This window comes from Pseudorasbora parva, chromosome 12, assembly GCF_024679245.1.
Source record: "Pseudorasbora parva isolate DD20220531a chromosome 12, ASM2467924v1, whole genome shotgun sequence".
Taxonomy (NCBI): Eukaryota; Metazoa; Chordata; class Actinopteri; order Cypriniformes; family Gobionidae; genus Pseudorasbora; species Pseudorasbora parva.
In genome coordinates this window covers 29,050,527-29,077,339 of record NC_090183.1, presented here as the reverse complement: position 1 = coordinate 29,077,339, position 26,813 = coordinate 29,050,527, and the positions used below count along the sequence as shown (strand labels likewise).

General features: G+C 36.5%; 1 protein-coding gene across 15 annotated transcripts in view; it reads left to right on the top strand.

Moving 5' to 3' along the window:
* sgip1a (SH3GL interacting endocytic adaptor 1a) overlaps positions 1 to 26,813 on the top strand; it is a 97,605-nt gene that overhangs the window by 13,823 nt on the left and 56,969 nt on the right. For 9 of the 15 annotated variants that reach the window (XM_067459770.1, XM_067459783.1, XM_067459779.1 and 6 more), the window contains exon 1: positions 13,089 to 13,405. In XM_067459770.1, coding sequence (XP_067315871.1) covers positions 13,396 to 13,405 — 10 coding nt within the window. In that variant the 5' untranslated portion in view covers positions 13,089 to 13,395. Of the gene's footprint in view, positions 1 to 7,538; positions 7,632 to 12,871; positions 12,897 to 13,087; positions 13,406 to 26,813 lie in introns of those variants that run through there. The other 6 variants (XM_067459781.1, XM_067459775.1, XM_067459780.1 and 3 more) reach the window with 3 other exon arrangements.

The following is a 26,813-nucleotide window of genomic DNA, read 5'->3' as shown; positions in this document are numbered from 1 at the left end:
CCCAACAGAGATCAAGTTAGAAGCAACCAAACACCTCCACGTTTTCCTTATTTAAATACATCTACACGAATATTTGAACGATCAAGTATGGTGACACAAAATAAAACGTGCCATTTTTCTAAGCAGAATAAAAAGGAGAACTATAATGTATGGCAGAATCGCACTTCTGAGAGTACTTCGACTTGGCGCAGTAAAAAGTCCCGGCTGAAAAATCTTGATGTGAGGGAGGATTTTTCAGCTGGGACTTTTTACTGCGCCGAGTCGAAAGTACTCTCAGAAGCCATGAGAGTACCATAGTGAATGGACTGGGCTTAGTGGGCTAAGCTAAATGCTATCAGAATGTCACCGTGCGTCAGAGAGATTAAGGGTATGTATCAACTCGTCTTAGTTAAGGGAATAACATAGTTTAATAGGAAAAAGCAGTGAAGTATCCCTTTAAGCTCTGTTTTATAAGAGACAGTAGACAGGACAGGTTCTGCTATGAGATAATGGGATTGGTAATGTACAAAGCCATTACTTAAATAAAATATATAGGCCCTGTCCCAAATGGCACCCTAAACCCTCACGGCCTTCATCTGAGTCCGTACTTTCATGACGTAATGTATCAACCTCAAAGGGGGAGCTCTCGAGCACCCTTCTGAGACCTAAAATGACAAATCGGACACCCTGCGGTCTCGTGGACTTAACGGACACGAGCATGTAGCGGCCATTGCAAGTCCACAAGACCGACCGTGCCATTTGGGGCAGGGCCAGAGTATCTTATACACCTTATCTTGCACAAAGTCCATGTTAAGACATTGTACTTTACAGTATTCTCTAATACTTAAGAGCAAAACCACTGTTTTCTGCAGAGCTGCTTTATAGTTGATACGACTTTGAATCAACAGTTATTGCACTGAATTGTGTGAACATTTCACTTTTTTTTAAATTAACAATGTGATCCCATTTATCAAGTAGTAGTGTTTACCTTGTCTTTATAGAAAAAAATATATAAAATGTTAACCACACACTAGCCTATGTAGTTAATGTGCCCAGTTTATGGGAAGTATACTACTCTGCCTAAGGTGTGGAGTGAGGGAGATGCGGGAAATGAGATCGGGGAGGGGTACAGAAGTACATTAACTGCCTTGTTTATTCAAGCCTAAAGTCCCATCCAGAAACGCTAACTGCTGTGAGTAAAACTAAATATATATACACACACACACACACACAGTATAATGACCCAAAGACTATTAGCGGTCCTAAACTGAGATCCTCTCTGGAGAATTTAAATTATAAGAGTGTTGTCCTAAACTTTTCCACTGTCTCGTTCTCAGCTGTGCTATTAAGGCCAGCCAACACACATGCCATTCTATCTATAAATAAATCCTGTAAACATTACAAAAATCTTTAGAATATTCATTTATGCTATGCTTATTGGTCCACTGCTGCATTCTGTAATATCTTTATATAATGACCTATAAACTGTAAATTTGACTGCTGTTCCTGGCAAGCAGTCGGGCTCTCTGGCACTTTCTTGTCATAAAAAAAAACAAAAAACGAAATACTTATCAGTATTTCATGACCATTTGTTTTTATTCACCAAGATGTCATTCAAGTATAATGTAGTCAGCCAGTCATTATCGCAATATAAACTCCTTCAGGATGATTAGATCTTTTTACTATAAATATATCAGTGATAGCAAGAGATTGTTTATAGCAAGAATTAGTAGAATTAAAATATATGAGAATTGCAGTTATTTAACTAATTTTAGATTATTCTGTAATAAAGTAAAAATACATTGATTTAAAGTGTGTGGCTCTTATTCCTAATTCTCATTTGTCCCCAAGCTCATTGATTTTAGTTGTACACCTTTTTTAAATACTTTTGTATGGAGAGACATTTTGATACCAAGGGAAGAGAGTATTGGTACTAAATGAAATAGGAGTAAAATATATTAAAATTTAATCTTACTGTGATCATACGGTTTTTTTATATTAAGAACTTTTTATGTTTTTATTTAATAGGAAAGTGAGAAATGTCAGGGGTAGGATCGGGAAATGAAAGGGTTTGTTGAACATGCAGTTATTGAGAGCCCTTTAAGCAAATCATTAAATCCTTATTCTTACTCACAGCTTAGAGTCTTCCTAGACACAAGGGAGTTGCATTAAAAAAACATTTGGCTCAAAAATCTGAGAGGGCACGTTAGTCGGTCTGAATTGGCATGACGTCTCTGTCTGTACTTTTCAGACAGACTTTCTACAAAGATTTCACTATCTGTAAGTCTAGAACTTGATGGTTACCATATCTCCTCACAGCATTTACAAGCACTGCTGATTCAGACTAGCTTGCATTGAGATCAGTGCACACTTATGAAGTCATAGCCTGTCTTGAACCCAAAACTGAAGGGTAACTGTTAGACACGTCTGCACGTGTGGAAAGTCCCCACGTCTTCATAAGCTTTTTGTAACATTGACTCTAGATCCGTTGCCGATGAGCGACGATGATTACAGGAGTGACCCAAACCAAAACAACATTCCTGGGACAGAGCGATGGCACAGATTAGCGACGTGCCGGTCTGCTCCTCTCCTTTGCCTACGTGCCATTCACCAAGCAATGCCCTGTAGAAGACGGACAAGGGTCTCTCACACTTTCACACACCCTCATTAGCTCACTTCCTGCCGCCTTGGTGACCAAAAGTAGTTAAACTAGACTTTTAGAGCATATTGCAGCATCTCATATCTGCAACAAATTCTGAATATCAAGCCTCAAATACAGAAAAAGGGTCAAATGAGACTTAAGTACCTTACAGTTTTTCTCAATTGTTTACACACAAATTGTTGTACTTGAGACACAATGTCCACAACATGTAACTCATTCACAAACCCCCAGAACCAATTCTGCTAAACTGCACAGTTCCTGCTTTACACTCAAATTGCAGTTTTAAAACACACTTTTTTTTAAAACACTACACACAATTCTCTGCTTTTGGCACAATTTTCATGCAGAAAATATCTTGTTTTCACAAGGAACACACTGCCATTCAAATATGTACACTGACTCATCACAAGGACAAACACAGTTTTACAATGCAGCATAGATATTTTATTTTTTTACTGTAACTGTTTTCAGTAAATTCTTCCGTTATTTTGTATGAAGTGTATGTGCAACTTTGTGTTGGTTGGGAATGGGATGTACATTGTGTACATTTTTTTTTGCAGGAAAAATAATTTGTGTGTTCTGAGTATAAAAAGAATATTCTCAAATATTTTACAACACACTTATGTTTGTACTGTCTGTAGTAAGTGTGACACTGATCCAAAAAAGGCCTAAGTCATTATGATGAATGGAGAAGTGTTTTACATTGAGCACATCAGTGTTCAGCTGGTTCTTATAAATGTCTATACATATGATGGTTTGTGTGTGTCATTTGAAAACAAAATCCCATTTTGAGAAGAAATAACATTGTTTTGAATGTAAAGTTTCATTTTGCAGGAGAATTGAGGGGTTTTGCCCATTGTGTGCGTTTTTTTTGGATTTGTGTGTAGAGTTCTGAGAATATGAAGCATGCTTTCAGAAAATGTGTGTAAACAATTGAGAAAAACTGTAACTTTGATGGCTTTAAAAGTTTCATGTCATCGAGTGACCTGAAAAAAATCCTTTTTAACGGCAGCTTTGTTCCTTAGCTCTAATGGTTGTGACTGAGATGAAAAGATATAAAGTTATAATGAACTATTTTTACATTGTTTACTGGAATTCGTCATGTTTTGAAGATATAATCTGGCCAACGCCTCAGCATTATTAAAATGCCGTTCTCAGAAACAGTTTTTTTATTGATACATATGATTGTTATAACTCACCAAGGATGCATTCATTCGAACAAAATAAAGTAAAAACATTAATATTTTGAAATATTATCATTTAAAATAACTTTTTAGTATTTTAATATATTTACAATGTAATTTTGGAATTTAAGATAGAAATCTTTTGTAAAAAATTTAAAACAACAGAGTACTACTCTAAATTCAATTGATTCAAACAAGTGATTTAAATTGTTTTGTTGATTATTCCCTTGAAATTGTAATTGCAATTATTAATTATGAATATCACAATTTACATTGAATGTTTTGAATAGCTTTACTGTTGTTTGAAGCAACTGCATGCTATATTTTTAAATGAAAATGAGCTGAAAACATCTGGTATTGCTTTCTATTAAACCTCAAATGTAAACTATACATTTCTTTAAAAAAATAAAAAAATGAAAATAAAAATAAATAAATATGCATGATATTATAATGTTATACTAAAACAAACAATGGAAAAACACTTAAACTGTAGAAAGAACAAAACACACACACACATCTTAAGCACACAGAGTGGACAGTCTTTTTTTTTTCTTTTTCTTTTTTGTGTAATTGTGGCCTCCATAATTGTAATCACGATTATAAATTTGATTAATTGTGCAGCCCTAATGTGAAATGTAAGTTTAAAATCTTGGTCAAATTATTAAAACCAAATAGATTAAAATGATAAAATGTGTTATATATTATATAATATACATTTGTTGTACATATAGAATAGAGAAATAGTTTTTGTTTGTTTTAGTTTAGTTTTTGTTAATTTTTGCCTGCAGAGGTGGATGAGAAACGCAGTACAAGTGTCAAACATTGCTCTCCTGTGATCGCCACTGACTAGATTTAGGCCACCTAAATAGGGTTTTAGCAACGCCTATGGGTGGACTTTGTCTTGAGGGACAATCACACCCAGTGAGAAGGGCAGTTGTGGGCGGTTTTGAACTCGGCAGCACTTGAGGACCCATTTTTGACTCTTGGAGCACCATGGCAGAATTACACGTTTACATGTAGAACACACCCTCAGAAGATCCTCAGATAAGCAGTCATTTACTGCACAATTAAGGCCTAACAGGTGCACACCCAGCATACGGACTCACTCGCTCCTTGTGTGCGTGCATGTATGCGAAGACTAATGATCCAGATGCCCAGAGCCTGTCTGCCATCTATTGGAGACTAAAAAAAACACCTTGAGGGGGAAAGTAGGTCAGCAAATGTGGAGGAGGAGAGAAATGCAGGAGAAAAACCAAGATGTGGGAGAGTGGGATGATAGAGACAGAGGGAAGACTAGAGAATATCACAGCTGGCTCTCTTTTTTTATTGTCACACTTTTGTCTTTTGCTGTGCTCTCTCCCATCCTCCTATATTTGCACAAAATCTTGTGACAGAATAGTGTCAGCATAACATGAATCTCTCATGAAACAGTGAGTGGTGTTTTACAAAGTATATGGCTTTTGTTAATAACTATATGTCTTGTCTGGCAGCACAGGGCACTTTTATTTGTACATAATTGAAGTACAGAAGTATTTTAGGTTGAATAAATACCAACAGCGCTAAAACAATTCCCTCTATAGACACGCAATCTCTTTTGTAATCTTAGTACTGTTTAAATTACAAATTAAATCTCATTACAGCTATTTTTCTGATATCAGGAACAGTTTCTTTTTTATTAAATTACAGATTCGTCTTCCCTTAATATTGTATGATGCATTCATTTTCCTGGATAATTCACTCAAGAGGAAACAGGATAAAGATGTAAAGAGTAGGGGTATGGCTAATCTTTTATAGTTATTTGATTTAATATAATGTGCTTTTCATTTTGTCTAATTGGTTAATGTCTTATGTTTACAAACTGTCCACTGTAAATTACGTTGAATAGCACAAGGTGGCAGTGTTGCACTGCGTTGCTCAAAACATGGTGTAATGGCTCACCAATTCAGACTGACTAACATGCTCAGATTTTTGAGCCAATTTCTTGCTTTCCTATCAAATAAAAGCATAGGTTCTTAATATAAAAAGCCATATGTTCACAGTAAGATTACATTTTAATATATTTAATCTCACAAGACCGAGACCTGAACTGCATATTACATCAAGTAGGCCTATTAAAATGTACACTGCCTTTCTTTCTTTTTCTTTTAGAATTTGAAGCAATATGCAACCATTAATATTATTCAATATGAATTATAAAATAAGTGTTTTTGCAGTCAATTCATATTATTTTTGCATTATATAGTACTTGTGCAAGGTCAATGCATTGCATTGTGGGATACAATATTACACATAGTGTGCTCTGTTATATACATTTTTGCTAATGCATTCTACCATCCACATATTCCGTACATATGGACAATTTGGAAACTGATAATTTTATACTGCAAATTACAGAAATAATAAAAATAGGGGGATATTTATAGCCCGTGATTCCATTTTATCTATATGATACAATGATTTACTTGCTAACTATTTCTTTAAATTATATAACTTTTATTTTTGTTGTTGAAAATGTATCCATGTTACTCATTAAATTGACTTTGTAGCAAATGAAACTCATAAACTGGCACTTTGTTGAAACAACTTATTAGGGAGGTTTATTGTCTTCAGATTCTTCAGAATTATGAATTCATTTTAAATGATTGAATTACAAGTTCAAATAAACACAGACACACACACACACACACACACACACACATGTTTGTTTTCGTGAAATGCGGGGACATTCCATAGGCGTAATGGTTTTCATACTGCAAACCGTATTTTCTATCCCCCTAAACTACCTCTACCCCTAAACCTACCCATCACAGAAAACATTCTGCGTTTTTACTTTCATGTGTAAAACTGTGTCCTGATATGTCACAAAAACAAGCAGAGAGACAGACAGACAGACAGACAGACAGACAGACAGACAGACAGACAGACAGACAGACAGACAGACAGACAGACAGAGACACTCTGGCTCTGGCATGTCCAGAGAGCTGTATTACATAACTGCGATCTTTAACACATCATGAATCTGCCAAAACAGGCCCAGAAGCAAAATTATCATACACAGCTTGTTCTGTTTTATGTACATTGGATGCAGTAACAAGTAGCAACAGCAGGGGGCAGATTATTTTTCCCCCTGATGCTTTTATCCAAAACAACTTGTGCAGTACAGAGCCTGGACCAGTTTAAAGCTGAACTGAAGACTTTTCTGTTCAGAAAGGCTTTTATGTGTTGATTGTTTGTATGTTTGTATTCATTTGTGTTATTTATTTATTTATTTTCCCCTCCTTTTTCCATTGTTGCACTTTGAGATTCTTTGGAATGAAGTGTGTTATCAATTAAATCTATTATTATTATTTTGAGAATGAAATCCATGAGATTACCATTGTTAGTTTCATGCCCCATCAGTTGAGCTACAGGATTTTTTTTTTAAATTAGCAGTTTATTTGTTATATTTTTTGAATATAAATGTTTTTGCATGATAAAATGTCTTCATGCTTTTTCAAAATTATACCACCTCTGTGTTGTTTGATATCTGTGGCTGTACTGTATGTGTGTGTGTTCTGTTGGGTTCCTGCTGTCACTGTTTCTAGTGTTTGTCCTCTGCAGAGAAATAATTGGACTGTTCTCTCCTGCCTGCCTTTCATGTTTCTGATTGCTGTATATCTGCGTCCAGCTTCTTTGACACTCTCCATCTCACTCTCTTTCATTTCTTTATTTAGCACCAAGAGACCCTGCTGATTGCGTCTCATGGACATTGATAAAGATGACTAAAGAGCCTCTTACTGGAGAGTTATTGAAATTGCATTGGTGAGGTATGGCATCCTTTTGTATGTGTGTATGTGAACACTCGTGTGTCTCAATGTCACTGTGTTCCCTCTCATAATAACCTGTTACTGACATGCTATTTTTTAGTTCAGTAATGCAGAGTTCTGAAAGTATTTGGTACCGCTTTCCTTAAATACTGTACACTTTGGTGTTATTCTGTGACTTTTTTGAAAGCATTAGAGGTACAAATTGATAAGATACAGACACAACTGACATATCTGAGGGGTCCAACAATTCACATGCAACCTATGATTCTCATTTTGAGTTGTCTGAACTCATAGTGGAGATTTTTTAGTATACTTATTCAATCCCATAATGCACCACAATGAAAATAGTCTTGTCAAATGGAGTCATGTATGTGATATAAAACACTTCCGCAGCCTCTCCAATATCATAGTTCACACTATATAGGGAATAGTGAATGATTTCTGACACAGCTACACTGTTTATTGTATTTGCCTGCTTCCCTGAGCCTTCCTCCCTCTCTCTCTTTTTCTATCATGTGAGTTATTTATATGTGTGAACGTAGGTGCGTGTTTACACACCTACCCAACCCTTTTACTTTTCCCCACAAATATCCTTTGACAAATATTTTGTACCCCAGGCGGACGTGGGAGGATGTTGACAGAAGTTGGTGGTAGTAGATGATTAATGATTTGTTATGCTGTACAGAGATGAATTTAGAAGATGCCCTGGATCTTTTATTGAACTCTTAACATTTTTGGTACTGTACTATACTGTACTTCTCTCTATTTTAGCTACACTAGCATTTAAAAGGTTGGGGGGGGGGGGGGGGGGTCTGTATTTGTTTTTATGTTTTGACTGATTTCTGAAGGATTATGTGATGTTGAAGACTGTAAAAGTAATGATGCTAAAAATTAAAAATTCTCACAATTCTGACTTTATTTCTCAGTCAGAATTGTGAGTTTTTAATCACATAATTGTCTTTAAAACTTGCAATTGTGAGATAAAAGTCAGAATTACTCTTTTTATTTTTTTTATTTAGTGGTGGAAGCGGGCTTCCATAATAAACCTACCAAAATACGTGGAATACTTTTTAGAATGACTTACCATGAGAGGAAAAAAAGGTTTTAGTTATCATTGGTTACGGTTAATGGGAACGCCGTCTTTTCACAATTGGCATTTTTTTAATTGACATTTAGGGCCTAGTAATGATCTGTAATGGAAATGCGGCTACTGAGAGAACAGTCTAAATGAATTCAAGTGTATTCAGGCAGTTTTTTGTACACACGTTTAACCCATTCATAATTTAGAACATAATATAAGCGTCAAAATGTCCCTGCGGTATAGGCTAATTTTTGGGTGGGACACATGCAGCATTTTCCAATATTAAGGGGGACACGTATGGGTATTGGTCTATTTAGAGTATGGATCTATCTGATGTCAGATAAGGTATAATGTCCTTTTTTTCTCCACAATTAAGGATGTCAAAACTCTCAACTAAATAGCTGCGCACTATATAATTATTTAGCTCCCCCCCCCCATTTTATAAAGGTGTTTTTTCTTTTTTTATACTGTTGTCTGAGGTCAACTAATGACGTTTGTGTGGTTTTTACATTCAAAAACATCATAACTAATAAGTAATAGTCTATTTTCTTTTGAGGCTGTCTTCTGAACGCTGGGTTTTGATGGGCGTGATGCACTGGAGACTTGGAAGTAAACGCCCACGGCTAGGATTGGAGAAGATTTGCATATTTAATGAGCTTCAGCTCCACTGTCATATCTATGGCCCTGTCAGTTCACATGAGAGAGAGATTATTAAAGCGGCAACTGCAATAATTCTCTCAACCAAAGGGCTTGTAAACGTCTTTATCAAACAAACACAATGATTTATTTCTCATCCACCCTCAATTGTTTGGAATATTATTTCTGTATTAGATGGCCCGTACGATCGGTTGATATGAGTGTGAACACACACACACGTGCGCGTCCAGATCAAGACAGAATTTCTGCCGATGGGCGTATGTTTTCGTAGCCCGTCTAGAATACACACAGCCCTGGGACTACTATTAGTACCTACATATAAAAAAGACGTTTTACTCACATAAGTTTGTTGCACCATTACTGTCTGATCCAATATAGAAGGCACAACATTGTGACTGCAAATCCAGCACTTGAGACTTGTTTACAAACGATTCCGTGGTAAAATGAGGCGAACACACAAACGTTCTTCCCCACGTGAGCTGGAACTTCATTAAAAATAAAAGACTTCATTAAAGATAAAATCACACATTCCTAATATTATGATCCGAAGGAAGCTTATGCAGAGACTGTGCTCTTCCACAATATCTTGCTATCTTCTTCCACATGTTTATTGCTGCTGGCTAGAGCCGATCAACTCCATGAGTCGGTGCTACAACTGGATTACACGTTCTGTAGAGTCGGTGTTTCTTTGCGCGATGACGTAAGGATAAAGCACACGATCGTTTTCTGGGCTTGGTGTCTATAAAAGCTTTTCTTTAAATAACAAGGAAGTTTTCAGCTCTGAAACATACAGGATAATCTTATATTATCATGGCCTTTTATATATCAAAAGATCAATGAAAGTTGATTTCTCAATTCATCACCCCTTTAAAGCAGCACTTGGCTACTTTTGCTCTCGGGGTCCCCCTACAGTTTGGAAAAAATAATGTCCTCAACTACTGTCGTAAGATCTGTCATCCTACATCAGGGGATTCCATCGCGCGTGCATTTGTTGACATGACAACCCTGATAGCCCTGAACTAGTGATGCGTGGGTCGTCTCATATCCCGAGTTGTAAAAATATATAAAGTGGTGCGGTGCGGGCCAAATATCTTCATAAAAGTGGCGCCGCGGGTCGGTGCAGCACTAACAGTTCCCCTGAACACTGCAAGAGGAGTTCTTCTGGCGTCGCGAGAAATGTCTTCATCCCAGCAAACGTTACAGTCAGTGGCATGTTTCAGCATGTCATATGAATATAATTTCATGGGTTTTATTTTTTTCAAACGCCAAATAATCACGATGCTCACGTTTACAAGCCAGCATCATTATAGTAGTCTATTGGTTACCGTTTTACAGAATCTATATGATACTTCAGTTCAATGTTTGAGTGGTAGCTCACCGTAACAAGCAGGACAGCATCGGTCGGGCACGCCTCCTTCAGCTCACGCCGACGAGCAAACGCTGGTCACATGTTGATCCTCCTCCTGCCTTTAATCCCATCACTTTTTCGTTTCCTCTTATTGCTTTCCTCCAACAAAACCTTTTCTTTCTTATTTGTCTCTGCTGCTTCGGACATGACTATATTATCCGACGAACAAAGTTGGGCTCGCACGTCTGAATGTAAGGAAGTGTGGGTGTTGGTGGAAGTGACGTATGTGCCGTAAAGCAGTCGAATTTTGTAGTTCTTTTTGTTCTCGGGTTACTACCCGAAACCCGAAGTTTAAAAGTACGATTAAAAACGATACAGACCCCATCAGGCTATGGCAGACGTGTCATTCAACCTATTGTAAGTCGATTTATCATTACAAGAGTCTTAAAAAATATATTATGAAGGTTGAAAAGTTACCTAGTGCTGGTTTAATGTACTTTGATCAAACAAATGCAGCCTTGTTGAGCATAAGAAACTTTTTGGATCTAACTCCAAACTTATAATATTGCACACAGTAATAACATCCCTTTATGTGTGGTTGTTTCTACTTATAAATCGTGTGTTTGTCTGTTTAACACTCTTTCACTGCACTGTTGTGACAGCAGCCAGTTTTCCTTGGCACTACTGACTAAAAACGACAAGCTGAATAAAATCATGTCAAAGTGAGTTACAGAAAAATTACAGTTTGTGCTTCTGAATCAACATAAGGATTATACCTCAAAGCTTCATTTAGCAACGTGTAAATACTCAGACAAACAAATGTACACCTGCACACTGGAAGGATACGATCTGGCCCACTGGGAGGTGTAGGGTTTTATAGAGGTGGGGTAAAATGGATGCAGTGGGGGAGGGGAGATATTCTTAGGCAGCATCTGCTGTAATAGGGTGGTGTGTTTTGTATTAGGGCAAACTGTGTTGATTTGGAATAGTACTAAGGATTTGGCTATATTTTCAAGATTGAGGACTAAATTAAGCTAAATGTAATCTGAAAACTGAAATGGAAAATTGTCTAGGTCACTGTGGCTCTTATACTCTCAACTTTTGTTGTTAACATAACATAAATCATTTAGAAATGTATGGCCACCTGTTCAGAAAGGTGGAAGACTACAGCCAGAGGGCGCTAGAGACAGACAGCGATAAGGGAAATAGGTGCTCACATGGACCAGAGCATGACTTAGGTGAACCATAGACTGAGGTGAACATGGGGCTTGAGAATGAAACCGTATCTGTCATGTGTCTTATCCAAGCCTGACTGAAAATAAAAGTATATTAAAAAAAAACTTTAAAAAAATCACAGCTTCCCCAAAAATACTAAGCAGCACAACGTTTTTGTTTCTTGAGCACCAACTCAGCATATTATAATATTTTCTGAAGGATCATTTGACACTAAAGACTGGAGTAATAATGCTGAAAACTCAACTTTGTCATCACAGTACTAAATTAATACATTTTAATAAATTAAAATATAAAAACTTTTTTTAATTGTAGTAATATTTCACTATATGACTTTTACTGTATTTTCAATCAAATAAAATGGTAATGGTTAAATGGTAGTGTATATAATTTTACATTTACAGTTTTATTTTGTTTTAATTACTTAGTTCATTGCTTAATTCAGGCTCACATATGTTTCTCACAAAATCATCTGCCTCCCTTTTTAATTTTCTAGAAACTGCAGCTGATGCGGAAGTTTTTTTTTTTTTTTTTTTTTGTCAGTCCACCCAACTTTTTTTGCCTTTTCATTAGTAATCCAAAGAGGGAGACCCACCTCTTCACATGAAATGAATCACCAGCCTTCACACAAACACACAGCCTCTTTTCTCTCCTCCCCTCCTCCTCTGTCACACGTCCATGTATTGAGTGCTGGCTCCTCCCTCTGTGGGGCAGCTAGTGTTTATGTCAGATGTAATGTCACATTGATTGATTTGTCACAGAGAGATGCAGGCAAAGAGGCGGGCCGCCAGCTGAGCCTCAATGTGTAACCGTGAAGAAACTGTATCTCAGTCTGTGTCTGTTTTCAACATGGACAGTTTCCTGTATTTAGCTGTGTGGCACCCAACGCACCATTAATCCAGTTCCTTTCTGTTCTGGCAGGAGCGGCGTGCTGCAGCATAACAAGGTAAGCTGTGTGCAATTGTGTGTGTGCTTGTGCGTGTCTGCATACAGTATGTGAATTCCCAGCGAGGACACTGACAGAAGCGATGAACCACTCGCCATGTGACATGCAGCAGTGCACACGGGATTGGCTGAGCTGAGTGATGACCTCAGCAAGCCTCCCTCCCAGCAGCTCTCTCCCCATCCCTCCCTCCCTTCTTCCTTCTCTCTCTGTCTCTCTCCACTCTGCTTTTTTTCCTGCCCCCTTTTGAGCATCCTTTGGTGATCGTGTAGACCACAGCCGCAGTGACTAGCAGCAGCATCCATGGCCTAAACGCGGAGACCTAAAACATCCGACGGCCCGTCGTTCGAGGGACACGGGGACTTTAAACCCAAGGGTTTTGGAGGCTGGAAGTGTGCTCTGTTTTTTTTTTTACATCTCTCCATCTGGTAACCAGGGGCTTCTTTCCTCCCCTCCTCCCGTTTCAGGCTCCTTGGAGATAGAGGAATGCAAATCTGCAATCATGATGGAAGGTGAGGGCTTGGTCTATTTTTATCTTATTGGCTCCTCATTGAGTGTACGGCCCGGTGTGTGATTGCTTTAAATGCCATAAGCTCTCTGGCTATTTTGAGTGGCTTGACATTCCGGTAACTCAATATAGAACTGACGGTGCTGGCTCTCAAACATAGACACACATCAACACACACACATGTAAATGTATCTCATATGTACATGCGCGCACGCACACACACACACACACACACACACACACACACACACACATGCGCTTAACTACTCTAATGTACAATAACAGGCATATATGCTGTTTTTTTTTCTTTGTGCTTTTGCCTCACCCCCCTTTAGATGGCTTGTCTTTGTAAAGGATTATTTGGATTTTGCAGTTACGGCTTATGTGCCCAGCTGGCCGCCTCTGAATTCTCTTTGTATATGGAGTTCTCACACACACACACACACACACACACACACACACAGACACATCATACTTTAACGCGGCGCTTTTTTTTTTTTTTTTTTAATCATGAGTCGGCTCAAGGCCGTTTCTTTAAAGGGAGGTGTTCATATGTGCAATTCAGTGTGCGCATGTGAACGCCGCTGTCAGCTGTGTTTTGGAGGGAGAAACTGGTTTGTTTCACATGTGTGACGGAGGTTTTTATGTAACTGTTGGTCTGACGAGAACATATAATTTATTTATAACACTGGATCAGATAAACTCAGTATCATGTCACCTGCTCCCAAACACAGTTATCTCTCCTTTTGCATGAACGGTTGGTGGCATTTCTGCTGTACAAACGTGCTGGATCAAATCTAACTGTTGAAATATGATGAAAGGTCATAGGTTGAGGGATTTAATCCAAATTAATTTGTACAACCTTGACTAGAGTAAAATGGCACATGTGTCATCCACCCCTTGTATATGGATTACAAGTATGTGTTATGCAATTTATTTAGGCATGAGAAATCTCAGAACAATCTACTTCCTCATTCAGTGTGTATGACATATTAGGTCTGTTAATACACTTTATATAACAGCAAAATACTGTATTTGCAGATTTTACCTACATTTCAGGTCTCAAATGTCCCTGTAAGGATGGTAAAATCACTAATATTGTGAGGAAACTAAATATTCAATAATATCTTATTGAAAACCTAAAACTGCAGACTAGTTTCTGTGAATGTTAGATTTAGGGTTTGGAGATGGAAATGATTTGCTCAGTATAAAAACTGTAAGTCTGTGAAGGTCTTCATCATGATTAAAACCAAACTTGTGCGAGTGACAGATCTCAGGGCTTTAGGTGTTAGGTAACGCAGTAGCAAAAAGTGACAGCGACAGCCACTGTAGCCGCAAATAGCTGTGACATAAAGTTGAATCTTTAAGTGTGGCAAGCACAGGCTTAGTGGGGTTAGCCATGCCTGGATTACCTGAAGGTGTAAAATAGGAAGGTAATCCACGTCACCCGGTGTTTTCAAAATTATGCTTCCATCCCGCTTCACTCCCAAGCTATTTTTTTAAAAATTATCTCTAATCATGTCTGGTTGAAGTTGCCATATCTACCTTAAGGAATTGCAAAAAAATATGATTTTAGTAGAGTAATATGCATGTAAGCCTGGGCTGCTAAGATGCTCATGGGATGAGAAGAGTTGAAAGGCTTTTTTGGATGGTTTGAGTCAAAGGTCAGGTATTAGGTGTACATCACGCTTATTTTCTGCTGCCTCTTCTTTTCATTTCGTCAATTCACTGCAACTTATGTTGCAGGATATTTTGAAATACTTATTGACCCTGTAAGTGGTTTCTCATGATGTAAGAGTCTACGGTTTTCCTCTCATCCTGTTCCCATTCTCTCATCATCCCCAGACTTCCCAAACCTTCTTGTCAATGAACATGAATGTCAGCTAAATGGTTCCCAAAAACAGATAATTTGACATACTTGAGTATTACAAAAGTATGACCGAATCTGATGCTTCTTACCACATAACTCCAAAGATATTTTATACTTTTGCTTTATCATATCTTCAAATTTCAGCTGTTGCTTTTTTCCTAACACACTGGCATGCAGTGCAGTTTAAATGACTTCATGCACATTATGCGCTTACATGCTGTATATAGTAACCACATTTTCAACCGTTAAATGCACTTGCTCATTATTTCTTTGGTTCCTTAGTAATCACCATCCATGTTGATTTAAAACAACAATTAGACCGTGCCATTAACCATAATGTGACTTCTCTGCTCAGCTGACACCAATTGTTAGTGACCCTGGAAATGTCTGGGTGGGGTTAGACTTAGCTTTTAAATAGAAGGGCTGCCATATAGACTGCTTTAAATAGTACCAGTGGTAGTGATAGTATTTCCTGTACAGCAGAGGTTTGGCTCCACCCAACCCCATGTCAGAATGGATTTTTACAGAATTTCTCCATGGTGCCTGGATTAACCTTGTCCGAAAAAAATAAAAATAGATAGTAAAGAACTGCACATAATACTTTACTAGTAATAATTTAGTCGTTTTAAAGCAGTAAGACCAATATTATTTGTATATAAGGTAGACCAGTTATATGCTGGAAATATTAGGGTTTGTTGTGTAATGAATTAGGTTTTTCCCACCCAATTGTTTTTGCCATCTTGATATTGCTTATACCTAAATATGCTGATGGACTGTTGCAAAACTGTTGCAAAATTGTTACTATTCCAGTTGGTAAGACAATGCATCATCATGAGTAAATTAGTAAAATAGTTTGCTGTAGTCTATTAGAGTATCGGGGGAGTTTTGTCTCTGTGCCATGTGGGAGTTGTAAAAGAATAATTCCATTATGTCCTCTTGCTCTACTCAATTGAATATATTCATTAAAGGTAAAGACTAGCTTGAGTGCTTATTTGTTACTTAGTGTAGGATGCTTGCAGAATGATGCTGAGAGTAATAAAATAAATGTGTATAGGTCTTTCTTAATGTAACTTGCCATTTATTTTGTTTATATAAAGCAAACTCGTCAGCCAAGCCAACAAACATGAAGTATGATATGTACTGATGTAATACTTTAAAAAGCTTGTCTAATTTATCGGATAAATCTGCTGAAAAATATAATGTAATATCAAAATATCCAAAAAACACATATATTTACTTGACTTGTGTACTTGCATTCTCCCAAATATTTCCAAGAATGTTTAAATCCAGAGGAAAAAAAAGTTATTATAACCAGGACGTGGACTATGTCTGCATCGTCTATCAGTTACATCATACCTGCGTTACCCTCGACTTCCAGTTTTATTTTGTAGAAACCATGGAAACAGCAAAGACGCTTTAATATGTTTTATTTGCTAGGTGAGCAACTGTTTAGATTCATCGACAGAAAACGAATCATTGTTATATAGCTCAACACAGTTAGTCTTATTGTTTATTCTCATTTTCTTGATTTACCGTTAGCACCATGTTTTCTCATAGCAGCCGCCGAGCAAATGCACAGATTAGCATTATAAAATCAATTTCAACACACTCAAATGTATCTAATCTGATAAAACAGCGCTGTGTTACCCCACATACGCATGAGCGGAAGAAGCGGAAGCAATCATTATAAAAGCTCTGTGAAATCAAGTCGTCATCAAGCTACGGTTTTGTTTTGAATAAGCGACCTCTAGTGGCGAAAAATTACATATTGTGGCTTTAATTGTACAGCTTATTCTGTGACCCCAAAAAATAAAAATTTCATCTTTGCAAAACGTAATGAGAGGAAGTGAACACAGACAGCATGTGAAAGGGCGCACACTGTACTGCGGCGAGACAGAGACCGGCTCTGGTTGTTTTGGCAGTAACTGGAGTTGAGCTGGAGCAGTATTTCCCAGCAGGCTAAAGCAAACAGTGCCTTGGCATCTGCGGAAGTGGAAGGAGATATTCTCACTGTCCCATAATGTTGGGAACATCCCAACTGGAATGGGAATGTATTGTTGACAGTACTTCAACAATACATATAAAGCATAGACGGGGGGGGGGGGTCCACACATGAAGAAGGTGCAATGAGAGTAAAGTTATATATATATATATATATATATATATATATATATATATATATATATATATATATATATATATATATATGTATATATATATATATATGTATGTATGTATGTATGTATGTATGTATATTATATTATATTATATTATATTATATTATATTATATTATATATTAAAATATATATTATGTTCTGGATAGGCCCAACAATATAGGCCAATTATTAATGTGACATTGGCTAAATAGAATATAGACAACTTTGAGAACATTGAGTATATGTGCACATTGTATAAATTATTATTATTATTATTTTCCTGTCTGTCTGCACATCAAAAGAGCCACTAGGCGTTCAGTTCACTGTGATAACACACTCCCCGCCCCCTACTACAGAAACACTCCATGCTTTGAAGAATGAGCGCCTTTGTTCAATGACAACAATAGATTGGTCAAAGAACTAAGATGAACTTTGCAAAATAAGGAATAAAGCTGGACTCATTGCATGAATGAGTGTATGATTTTATAAATTATTTTTGCATAAAGAAACTGGAATGGGCTCCAACCCTATGACCTAAGAAGGTCGGAATAGAGAGATACAGTTTTTTTAAGTACTGCAAGAGTGTGCAGTGTAGAAAAACAGTTACAGATTGTCATTTTGAATGGTGGTTTGATATTGAGCTTGAAGCCTACCGGTGTGTTGCTTTGTATTCATAATGATGTTTTGTTTAGATAATCAATGACAATGTATGTGTTCAAACCTGGAGTATAGATTTTGTTGTATGGATAGTTGACAAAATATGATTTTGATGTGCTCTCAGAAAGTATCAGTACCCACTGACTGTGTACATTTACATTAGTTTGTATAGGAAACTGTCATATTATTTTGTAAAGTGGTGGAAGCTGGATTATTATCTGTACATCTACACTGAGCACATAGGTCTGTTTGGACACTGAAACAGTGTGAACTTGAGTGGAATTGTCTTCACACATTCATTAAAAATTACTGTGACACCAGTTGGTTGAAAGTAGTTGCAAAAATTGCTAGAAAAGTTTGTTCTGTTCACATCATTTGTTTTCAGAGGTCTTTGGGCTTTATATTCTGCCATCTAATACAAAGGCAATACGTTTAAGTGGAGCTTAAGTAACCAGTGGTGTTTTTGCATGATGCATTCTCATAGTTCCATCATATTGGAAACGATATTAAACACATGACATTTGACTATTATTTTTTTTAAATTACTATATCAGTTAGTTAACCCAGATTGACTTCCAAATACTTTTTTTCTGAAGGCGAAGGAGATTAGGAGTTTATATGAACATCAGTATATGACTGCAATTCACAGGATTGACCTTGTCTAGCTATTATTTATGCAGTTTTAACAGTTGGCACATTGTATGCCTGTGATCGCAAAGGTGTGTGTGTGTGTGTGTGTGTGTGTGTGTGTGTGGGTCTTTGTTCTGTTGCAGAGGCCTCAGATTAGACCTGTTTACCAAATAGGACCCTGGATTAACTCATCCGTTTCCTCATTTGCCCCTAAAAGCAAGTTAAACAAATGAGAGAGAAATAGGGGGACTGACATGCACATTAGTGGAAGAAACAGGCTGATCATGGTGATAGGCCATAGTACAAAAATATGACTTTATTCTAGTGCTGTCAATTGATTAAAAAAAAACCTAACTGATCTTACATTTTCCTGTACTTAAACACGATTAATAGCACCTAACATCATCTAATGCAGACACATTAGATTTAAGTGTGGGTTACATGTAATTTCAGTGATTTTTTTATTTATTATTTTATACCACACAAGTAAACAGTCAGTAATAAAATTTGAACAAATAAATAAATAACAAGCAATAGCACAAATAAATACAATAGAACAAAAATACCAATGAAATAAATGCTTTCAGGTAGGTCTCACAGTAGTAATCGTTTAGATTGAAAATACTACAGAAATGTTATCAAATGTAAAATAACAGTAGTCTTCACTGTATAAATGAAATATAGATTACTCCTTATTAAAGCTGCAAATGTTGTTCAGTGATTTTCTTTTTTCTTTTGCTCTTTGATTAACATTAAGTGACACTTTATTTTTGACAGCCCTACTACACTTATATACAATGCCATTTACATGGTATCCTAAAGTACTTCAAAAAGTTCCATTTGATGGTCTGTTTGTGATGGAAGTGTTTCAGCTAGTTTGATGGTTTAGATCGTATGCTACTGTTCAAAGGTTTTGGATGATTAAGATTTTTAAATGTTTGTTTTTGAAATGAGAAGGTTGCATTTATTTTATGAGAAATACAGTAAAACAATAATATTGTAAAATATTATTAAAATGTAACTTCTATTTTTATATATTTTAATATATTCCATTATCCAATCTCCAGTCCCACATAATCCTTCAGAAATCATTTCATCCTAATATTTCCTGATTTTATCAATGCTGAAAATTGTCTTGCTGCTTAATATTTTTGTGGAAACTAATTTTTTTTTACAAACAATTTTTGAACTACAAAGAATTTGGAAAAAAGGAATACATATTATTAGTTTAATCTAGTGTATATACAAACATTTTTATAATTATTTACTTATTTGAGGTCAGTTTCAATAATCAAAGTAAAAAGATAAATGTGGTAGGGAAGACACTCGGCACTCAGCAGAACAATTGTAATACTAATACATATAATTTCCTGTTACAATATAAGAGGGGGATTATCTTCCTTGCTTTCTCTTTTTCTGCTGGTTTGCACTTTAAAAAGGCTACTGTCAGGGTTGAAAATAACATTTTCACTCAATTTTGTTACTGGACAATTTTAAAGTTACTGGCCATTCAGAACTAAAACAAAATATCAGAAATACACAAGATTATGAAAGCTATAGCTTATAAATATAATTATTAAATCTGATTCTGAATTTATTATTGAATGGCTTTCAGTTTTACTACAATTCAACCAATCATCAAGAAAATTCTCAACAAAACCAGCATTTTGTTGTGATTTCCAAATATATCATTTAAAAATGATTGTTTAGTGGTAAACAGTAACACAGCAGACAGGCTATCAGTTCATAATCAGCTTGCGACACTACTTAAAATGCTGACTGAAAATACGAGATTGCGTTATCTCTATATAATGTCGGAAGAGGAAGCTATTAAATAAATAAAGATGGACAGGAAAAAAGTAATTATCATTTGTATTGTTTTATTGATTTACTTCCATTGCTTATTGATTACCATTTGTCCAGGCTTATTTATGCATTCCTTTTCCTGTTTCCATTCCAAACCTACCAACCGTGTATTTGAACAGAATTTTCCTGCTCATTCAAACTGCAAAATTGTTTTTGTTTTCTCTTCTCCATTTGCTTTGGTTTTACCTTAGGGCACAGCGTGTGTCAGGACTCACTAGTGTACCCTCAAAAAATGGTACATAATACCCTGTATGTGAATGCGAACTTCAGTTATTTGACCTTGTCATTATGTGAAATGGTTTCTTGGTTTGAATGAAGGTGACTTGAATGTGTATACTTCAGTATATGAGCCTACAGAGCCCTGTTATGCAAACGGTAGTGTTGCCTTAGAGGGAAAAAGCAATTTATTGTCCTGCCACTGTGCTCTTAGTGGGTTGATGATTGAAAGCATTAGTTCTATTGCAGGAAGGACAGATTAAGTACCTTCTGGATGGACCTTGGCTATGATATAACAGGAGAGAGCATGTGTCATCAAGACACATACAGTATATGGATCATTAGAGAGAAAGGACCATCGATGCCTGTCTGCTTGTGATGTTTGTGACCATCGATGCCTGAATTTCTTCCGATCATGTTATTTAATCATATATGTTGCAGATAGGGTTGGTTTTTTTTTACGATTCCGGTGCCAAACCGGTACTTTTAAAAGGGTACCGGTGCCTAAACGGTCCCTGCACTGATACTACTTTTTTTTTTTTAAACCACAAAACAACGGTGGATGACATTAAAGAATGGCTTTTTATTGATTTTTACAATAATAATAACAATGTATTAAAAGTTTAAAGTATACTTAAATATATATAAATAGATACAAAACACAATTGACTAAAATTCACAGTAAAAGCCAAGCCACCTAACTACAATAGGCCTAATTTAACGCTAAATAACAGCACTAAGTGTTATTACAGCACTAATAACAACAAAGTAGACTGTGTTCTTGGTCTGCTACAAACCAGCGTCAGTTTAGCATTATTTTGCATTAATATGACCATATTCTCTGGCTAAATATTTTAGCATACATCGGCTTATTGTTTCCATGGGAACGTGTAGTGCTTCTCATATGACACACAGCAGCCGCAATAGCGCTGTATCACAGTTCAGCTGTATCAGTTTGTTTAGTTTTTGTCTTTTTTTATTCAAAATATTCACAAACTTGTTACCTATATCATGAGCTTCCTGATATTTTGATTTTCAAATATGTGTAAGTGAATGTGTTTTGTCATAATGATCATGTTAGTTGATATATAATGCATGATAGAAGCCACCATGTTAGTTTGAGTCTCAGAGAATCGGATCTGTCGGATTTACATCACATAAATTCATCCTCGTCTCACAAAATACATAAAAGTAAGTGACCGGTGAACTCGGAGAAGAATAGAGTAAACTATATAGTAACTTCTATAATGTGTGTCTGATATGAATAAAACACAGTCAAACTATTATCAAATAATAGTTTTTGATAATAGTTAAGCATGTTTTTGCTGCTATGTATGTGTATTTAAATATCTGAAACCTAAAATAAACATGATGTGGTTGAAAACACTGAATCGTTGTGACGAGCGCTGAGCGCGTCTGGCTCAGTGCCTGCCTAAGCGCAAAAGCAGGTTTGATGGCACCGAAATGAGGAACCGAAATCTGCGTTCTGATTCGGTCTAGTATACCGGTTATATAGGTACCAGTGCTATATTGGCACCGGGTTTCGGTACCCAACCCTAGTTGCAGACATCTAAATAGTTAGACATGAATATACTGCATGGCTGTAAATGGATCTTTGCAGGCGTGTGTGTTGGGGTCTGGCGTCTGTTAGGGCCTGTCTGTGAGATGACTCATCTGAATGAGCTGTGCTTCTCACTGTGGGCTGGACCATGGCAGATATGGTGCTGAGCCACTCAGAGCTGACTGACTGTATTAGCATTAGCAGCTAGAGCATGATCATGAACTGCTCTAAAACCAATAATAAACATGAATGTGTGTTTTACTGAAAAGGGCTTTGATGATGTCATCTAACAGAAATATGGTACATAATAGGGTCTAAAAAATCGATCTATTGATCTAAAAATCAACAAATGATTGGTGAAGAGAGATGCTCAACCTTTTGGCATTGTTGATCGTCAACATAAGAAGGTCAAAATATTATTATTATTATTATTCCTTTTAAGTTACTTTGTATCCAGTTCATTATGTGAGGATTACAATATTCCCACCTTCCCGCCTAATGTGAAAGTTGGTCCTGAAGCTTTTGCCTGATCATGACCCTTCTTCTTCCTGTGATATTCCTCTTTTGTAATGTCTCTCAGCCATTTCTCTTTCTACAGTTTTCTTCCAACCTCCCTCTTGCTCATTGTCTCTCCTCACCCATCATGAGTGTATACGCCCCTAGTCTCAGCCTTGGACGTCACGCCTATGAAGTCGTCATCTGATTGGTTGAATTATACTGTATTTCCAGGAGACGTGTGTTGCTTTCTTTAACGCTGCATTCACAAGGGGCGTCAACGTTTGAAGGATGCCGTGTCTGAAACTTGGTGCTGACGTGGCCATCATAGTGACAACAGCCAATCACATTACTTTTCCAGTGTTGTATGAATGCAATTGGTTAGAGTCTGTGCTTGGGTTTTTGCATAGGAGCTGTGATTGGCTGATGCCTGTGTTGATGCTTGAAAAGTCGGTTTTTTTTTTTTTTTTACTTCTACCACGAACAACAGTGACGTGATGCAATGCAAGAGAACCCACAATTTGGTTTGGCAGCGCTTGACGTCACCCAATTAAATTAAATGAGAAGCGTTAATGTTGACACCCAATGTAAATGCAACGGCCCACCTCGACACAAAGATACCATGATACCACACCCCCTCATGGAAGAAGAAAGGTTTTATCAGAATCAACTAAACACTGGATCTTCAAAAGTATGTGAGGTTCATCCAAGAGTTGTACACACCAGTCTGTTATTACTGTACGAGCATTGCCGTTACATTTTCATGCACCTAAACATGACGTGGAAATAAAGGTTCCAATGCACTTTCACCTAGTGACAAATCAGAAGATTTTTTGGACAAACCTTAGTAACTTACTAATTGTCACCAGTCCTGTGAGCGCGAAGTCGTGTCTGCCCCCTGAAGTCATACCTCTCTCTGGGTTTACCCTGTTTATTGAGTGGCTGCGAAGAACAGCAGCACATTCCATTGACTGCACGAAAGCTGACATGAGCGAGCTACACATGAGCACACTGGGTTGCCTTGGACCAGTCTGCTTCTCCTTTGATTTATATATTTAAAAAATTTAGTTTGACCGTTTTGATTTCCATTCTTCTTGTGTGCTTATCACTTACATTACTCACTATCACTGGGCTTTAGTTCAACCAGTTTCGGAACGCTCTGAATTTACATAATTTATTTAGAGGCTGTACATTGTACATATTCAAACACAACAATAAACTTTAAACTTAAAAAAATGCTAATTGATGTCATCTTTCTTTTGAAAATAGTTAGCAACACTGGTTTCTCAGAAATCGCTTACTGCAAATTTAAGTCATGATGTAAGAAATACTGTTTGGGTCCCAGACGCTACTTATTTAAATTAAAAATACCATCTTAACAGCTGTTATGAGCACTGTTTATTCATAACACATTTAAGCTAAGCTTTTAGAAACAGTGTAGACAGTGTTCGGGCTCATGGCATCCTAACCTGGACACTTATATTTTAATGATTAAAAAAGATGAATCACTGTCTGGTCAGCTTAGATTACTACTTTTTCAGCAGTATTACATCACATAATGAGTGTATGTTAGCAGTATTTGTTGTTTTCTTTTGGTGTGATAGAGCGTTTGGACTTCGAAACGGTGATGCATGACTTCAGACTCAAGCAGATACAACATTTTATAGATTTTAAAAAATGTATTATTAAATCAAGCAACTGATTGTTATTAATACGTTTGTATTCCCTATCAACCAATTGTAATTTGGAAAAATAAAGAGTAATATAAATTATTTAGGATTTTGAAACAAGATTATTTCCCATCATACTGTAGAAATTTTACTTTGCCAATTAATATTAGTTCATAATTACATATCTTCACTACTATGACTTGAATACTAATTTAACAGATTATTGCAAACTATATATTAACTTGTATGCGTTGTAATTTGTTGGGTACAATTTAGAAGGTCAAAAGTTGGGACAGACCAGGATCACGGTTTAAGGGGGATATAGATATAATATGTGTTTAAAGGGGGGGTTCCTTGTTTTTTTTTCTAGGCTTGGTTGTGTTTATGGGGGCACAGTATAACGTCTTAATACTTTTTTTTTTTTTAAATGCCGTATTTTTCTTATATTTGAACTTTATTCCACACCACTGTCTCCACTGTCCTTTGAATGGCTCATTTGCTTCCTGCTTCTATGAAGCCCATCCCTCCGAAAAACACAATGGTCTTAGATTGGTTAGAATAGATGGCCAAATGTAGTTTCCTGTATTTTTATTGGCTAAAGTACCAAGCACAGGTTGTCCGGACACGCCACGCCCCTTACCATTACGGGCAGAAGTCACATCTGGGGCAGTGTTTATGTTAATAGTAAGGGTTTATGATGTCACCAACCCAGGAAGAAGCTTGTTGTAGTCCAAACCGGACGTTTTTGTAGGCAATAAACTGCCATAACTTTAAAAGACAATATCTCCGTTTGCATTGAACTTTCAGAACGCTCTAACTTTGCAGATATTGTTTATGATCAAGCAGCAACATTACACACTAATTAAAGTTAAAAAAGTGAAATCGCAGGCAACCACCCCTTTAAAACTAGTAACTTCACATTAAAGCTTTATTCTTTGTTAAATAATATTATAAAATATATATTAAGTTCCTCAGTCATTTGGTTTGGAAACCATTCCATGTGTAACTGGGCTTCAGAGGAGTTAAATACTGACAGTGGCTGATCTGTCCCTGTCCCAAAGATGAGTCGTCCTGATTAGGTTTCATTACTTTGCTGCTCTAGACAATAGAGGTTCCATTGATTTTTATCATCAGCAGTGAGCATCAGGAAAGAGAATGGGGCAGAAGAAACATCAGCAGAATCTGAGCAGAAGGCATTGTGTAGCTGGCCTAAAATATGTTGAGTTTGTGTGATCCTCTCAGGCTACATCTAAATTAATCCGGATACTTTCCAGAATGGCATTTTCATTTCAAAACAATCTCTGTCCACACTAGTGCTTTCCAAAAGTTGCTCTTCCAAGCTGAAACATATGAAAGTGCTTAAATAATTTTGATCATTCTTAGTGCACATGACTAAAATATATTTAAAAAAAAGATATCACACATTAGAAATATATTCCCCCATAACTGGTGCATTCAGGTTGCACAAAATAATAATTCCATGTATGGTCTAAAATGCAATTGCTTTAATGTTGTATTTTTTTCACACCTCTTTTCAGGAGTGTACGGTAATATGAAGATTGTACAAAGTTTTTTGTTTTTTTACAACATTATGGCAGGTACAGCAATCCCAGTATAAACATAGGTATCATTGTTTTCAAATACCTCACAGTCCACATAACACAAACTCAGTGGTTTCAAATTTATCTGCAAATTTATCTTCAAAAAGCTCAGTTTACACAGGAAGAAGCACCATCACAATGTGGGCAGGAGGCCAAAATGTAGTGAAAAATATACATTTTCAAAGTCATCCAGACATGCCTCAGAAGACTGTGCAGAGAGTGTCATCCACTCACTGTGGGAAGAAAAGCAGAATGTTCTAATATTGCTGAGCCCTGCTAAATTCATGCAACATAATTCATAACATTTATTCTGAGTGTTGAACAAGCGATTCAAGATTGATCATGACATATTTTAAGCCAAAAAGGTTTAGTTTTCTTGTAATAACGAGATGTTATGGCTTTAAAATGACATAAGATCTAGTTATTAGGATAAAATATGACGTTTTAGTGACACGTCTCATTATTAAGAGAAAATATATAATTTTAACGACATATGATGTTTTTACGACATATCTTGTTATTACTATAGTATGACATTTTAATGACATCTTGTTAATACGACAAATGTTGTTTTAATGACTTCTCGTTAATAACATCATCATTACGAAGATGTGGCAGCATTTTTTTCTACTCGAATATATTTAAAAAATGTATTTAAAAATGAAAATATAAATTTCTAAAGGATTGTA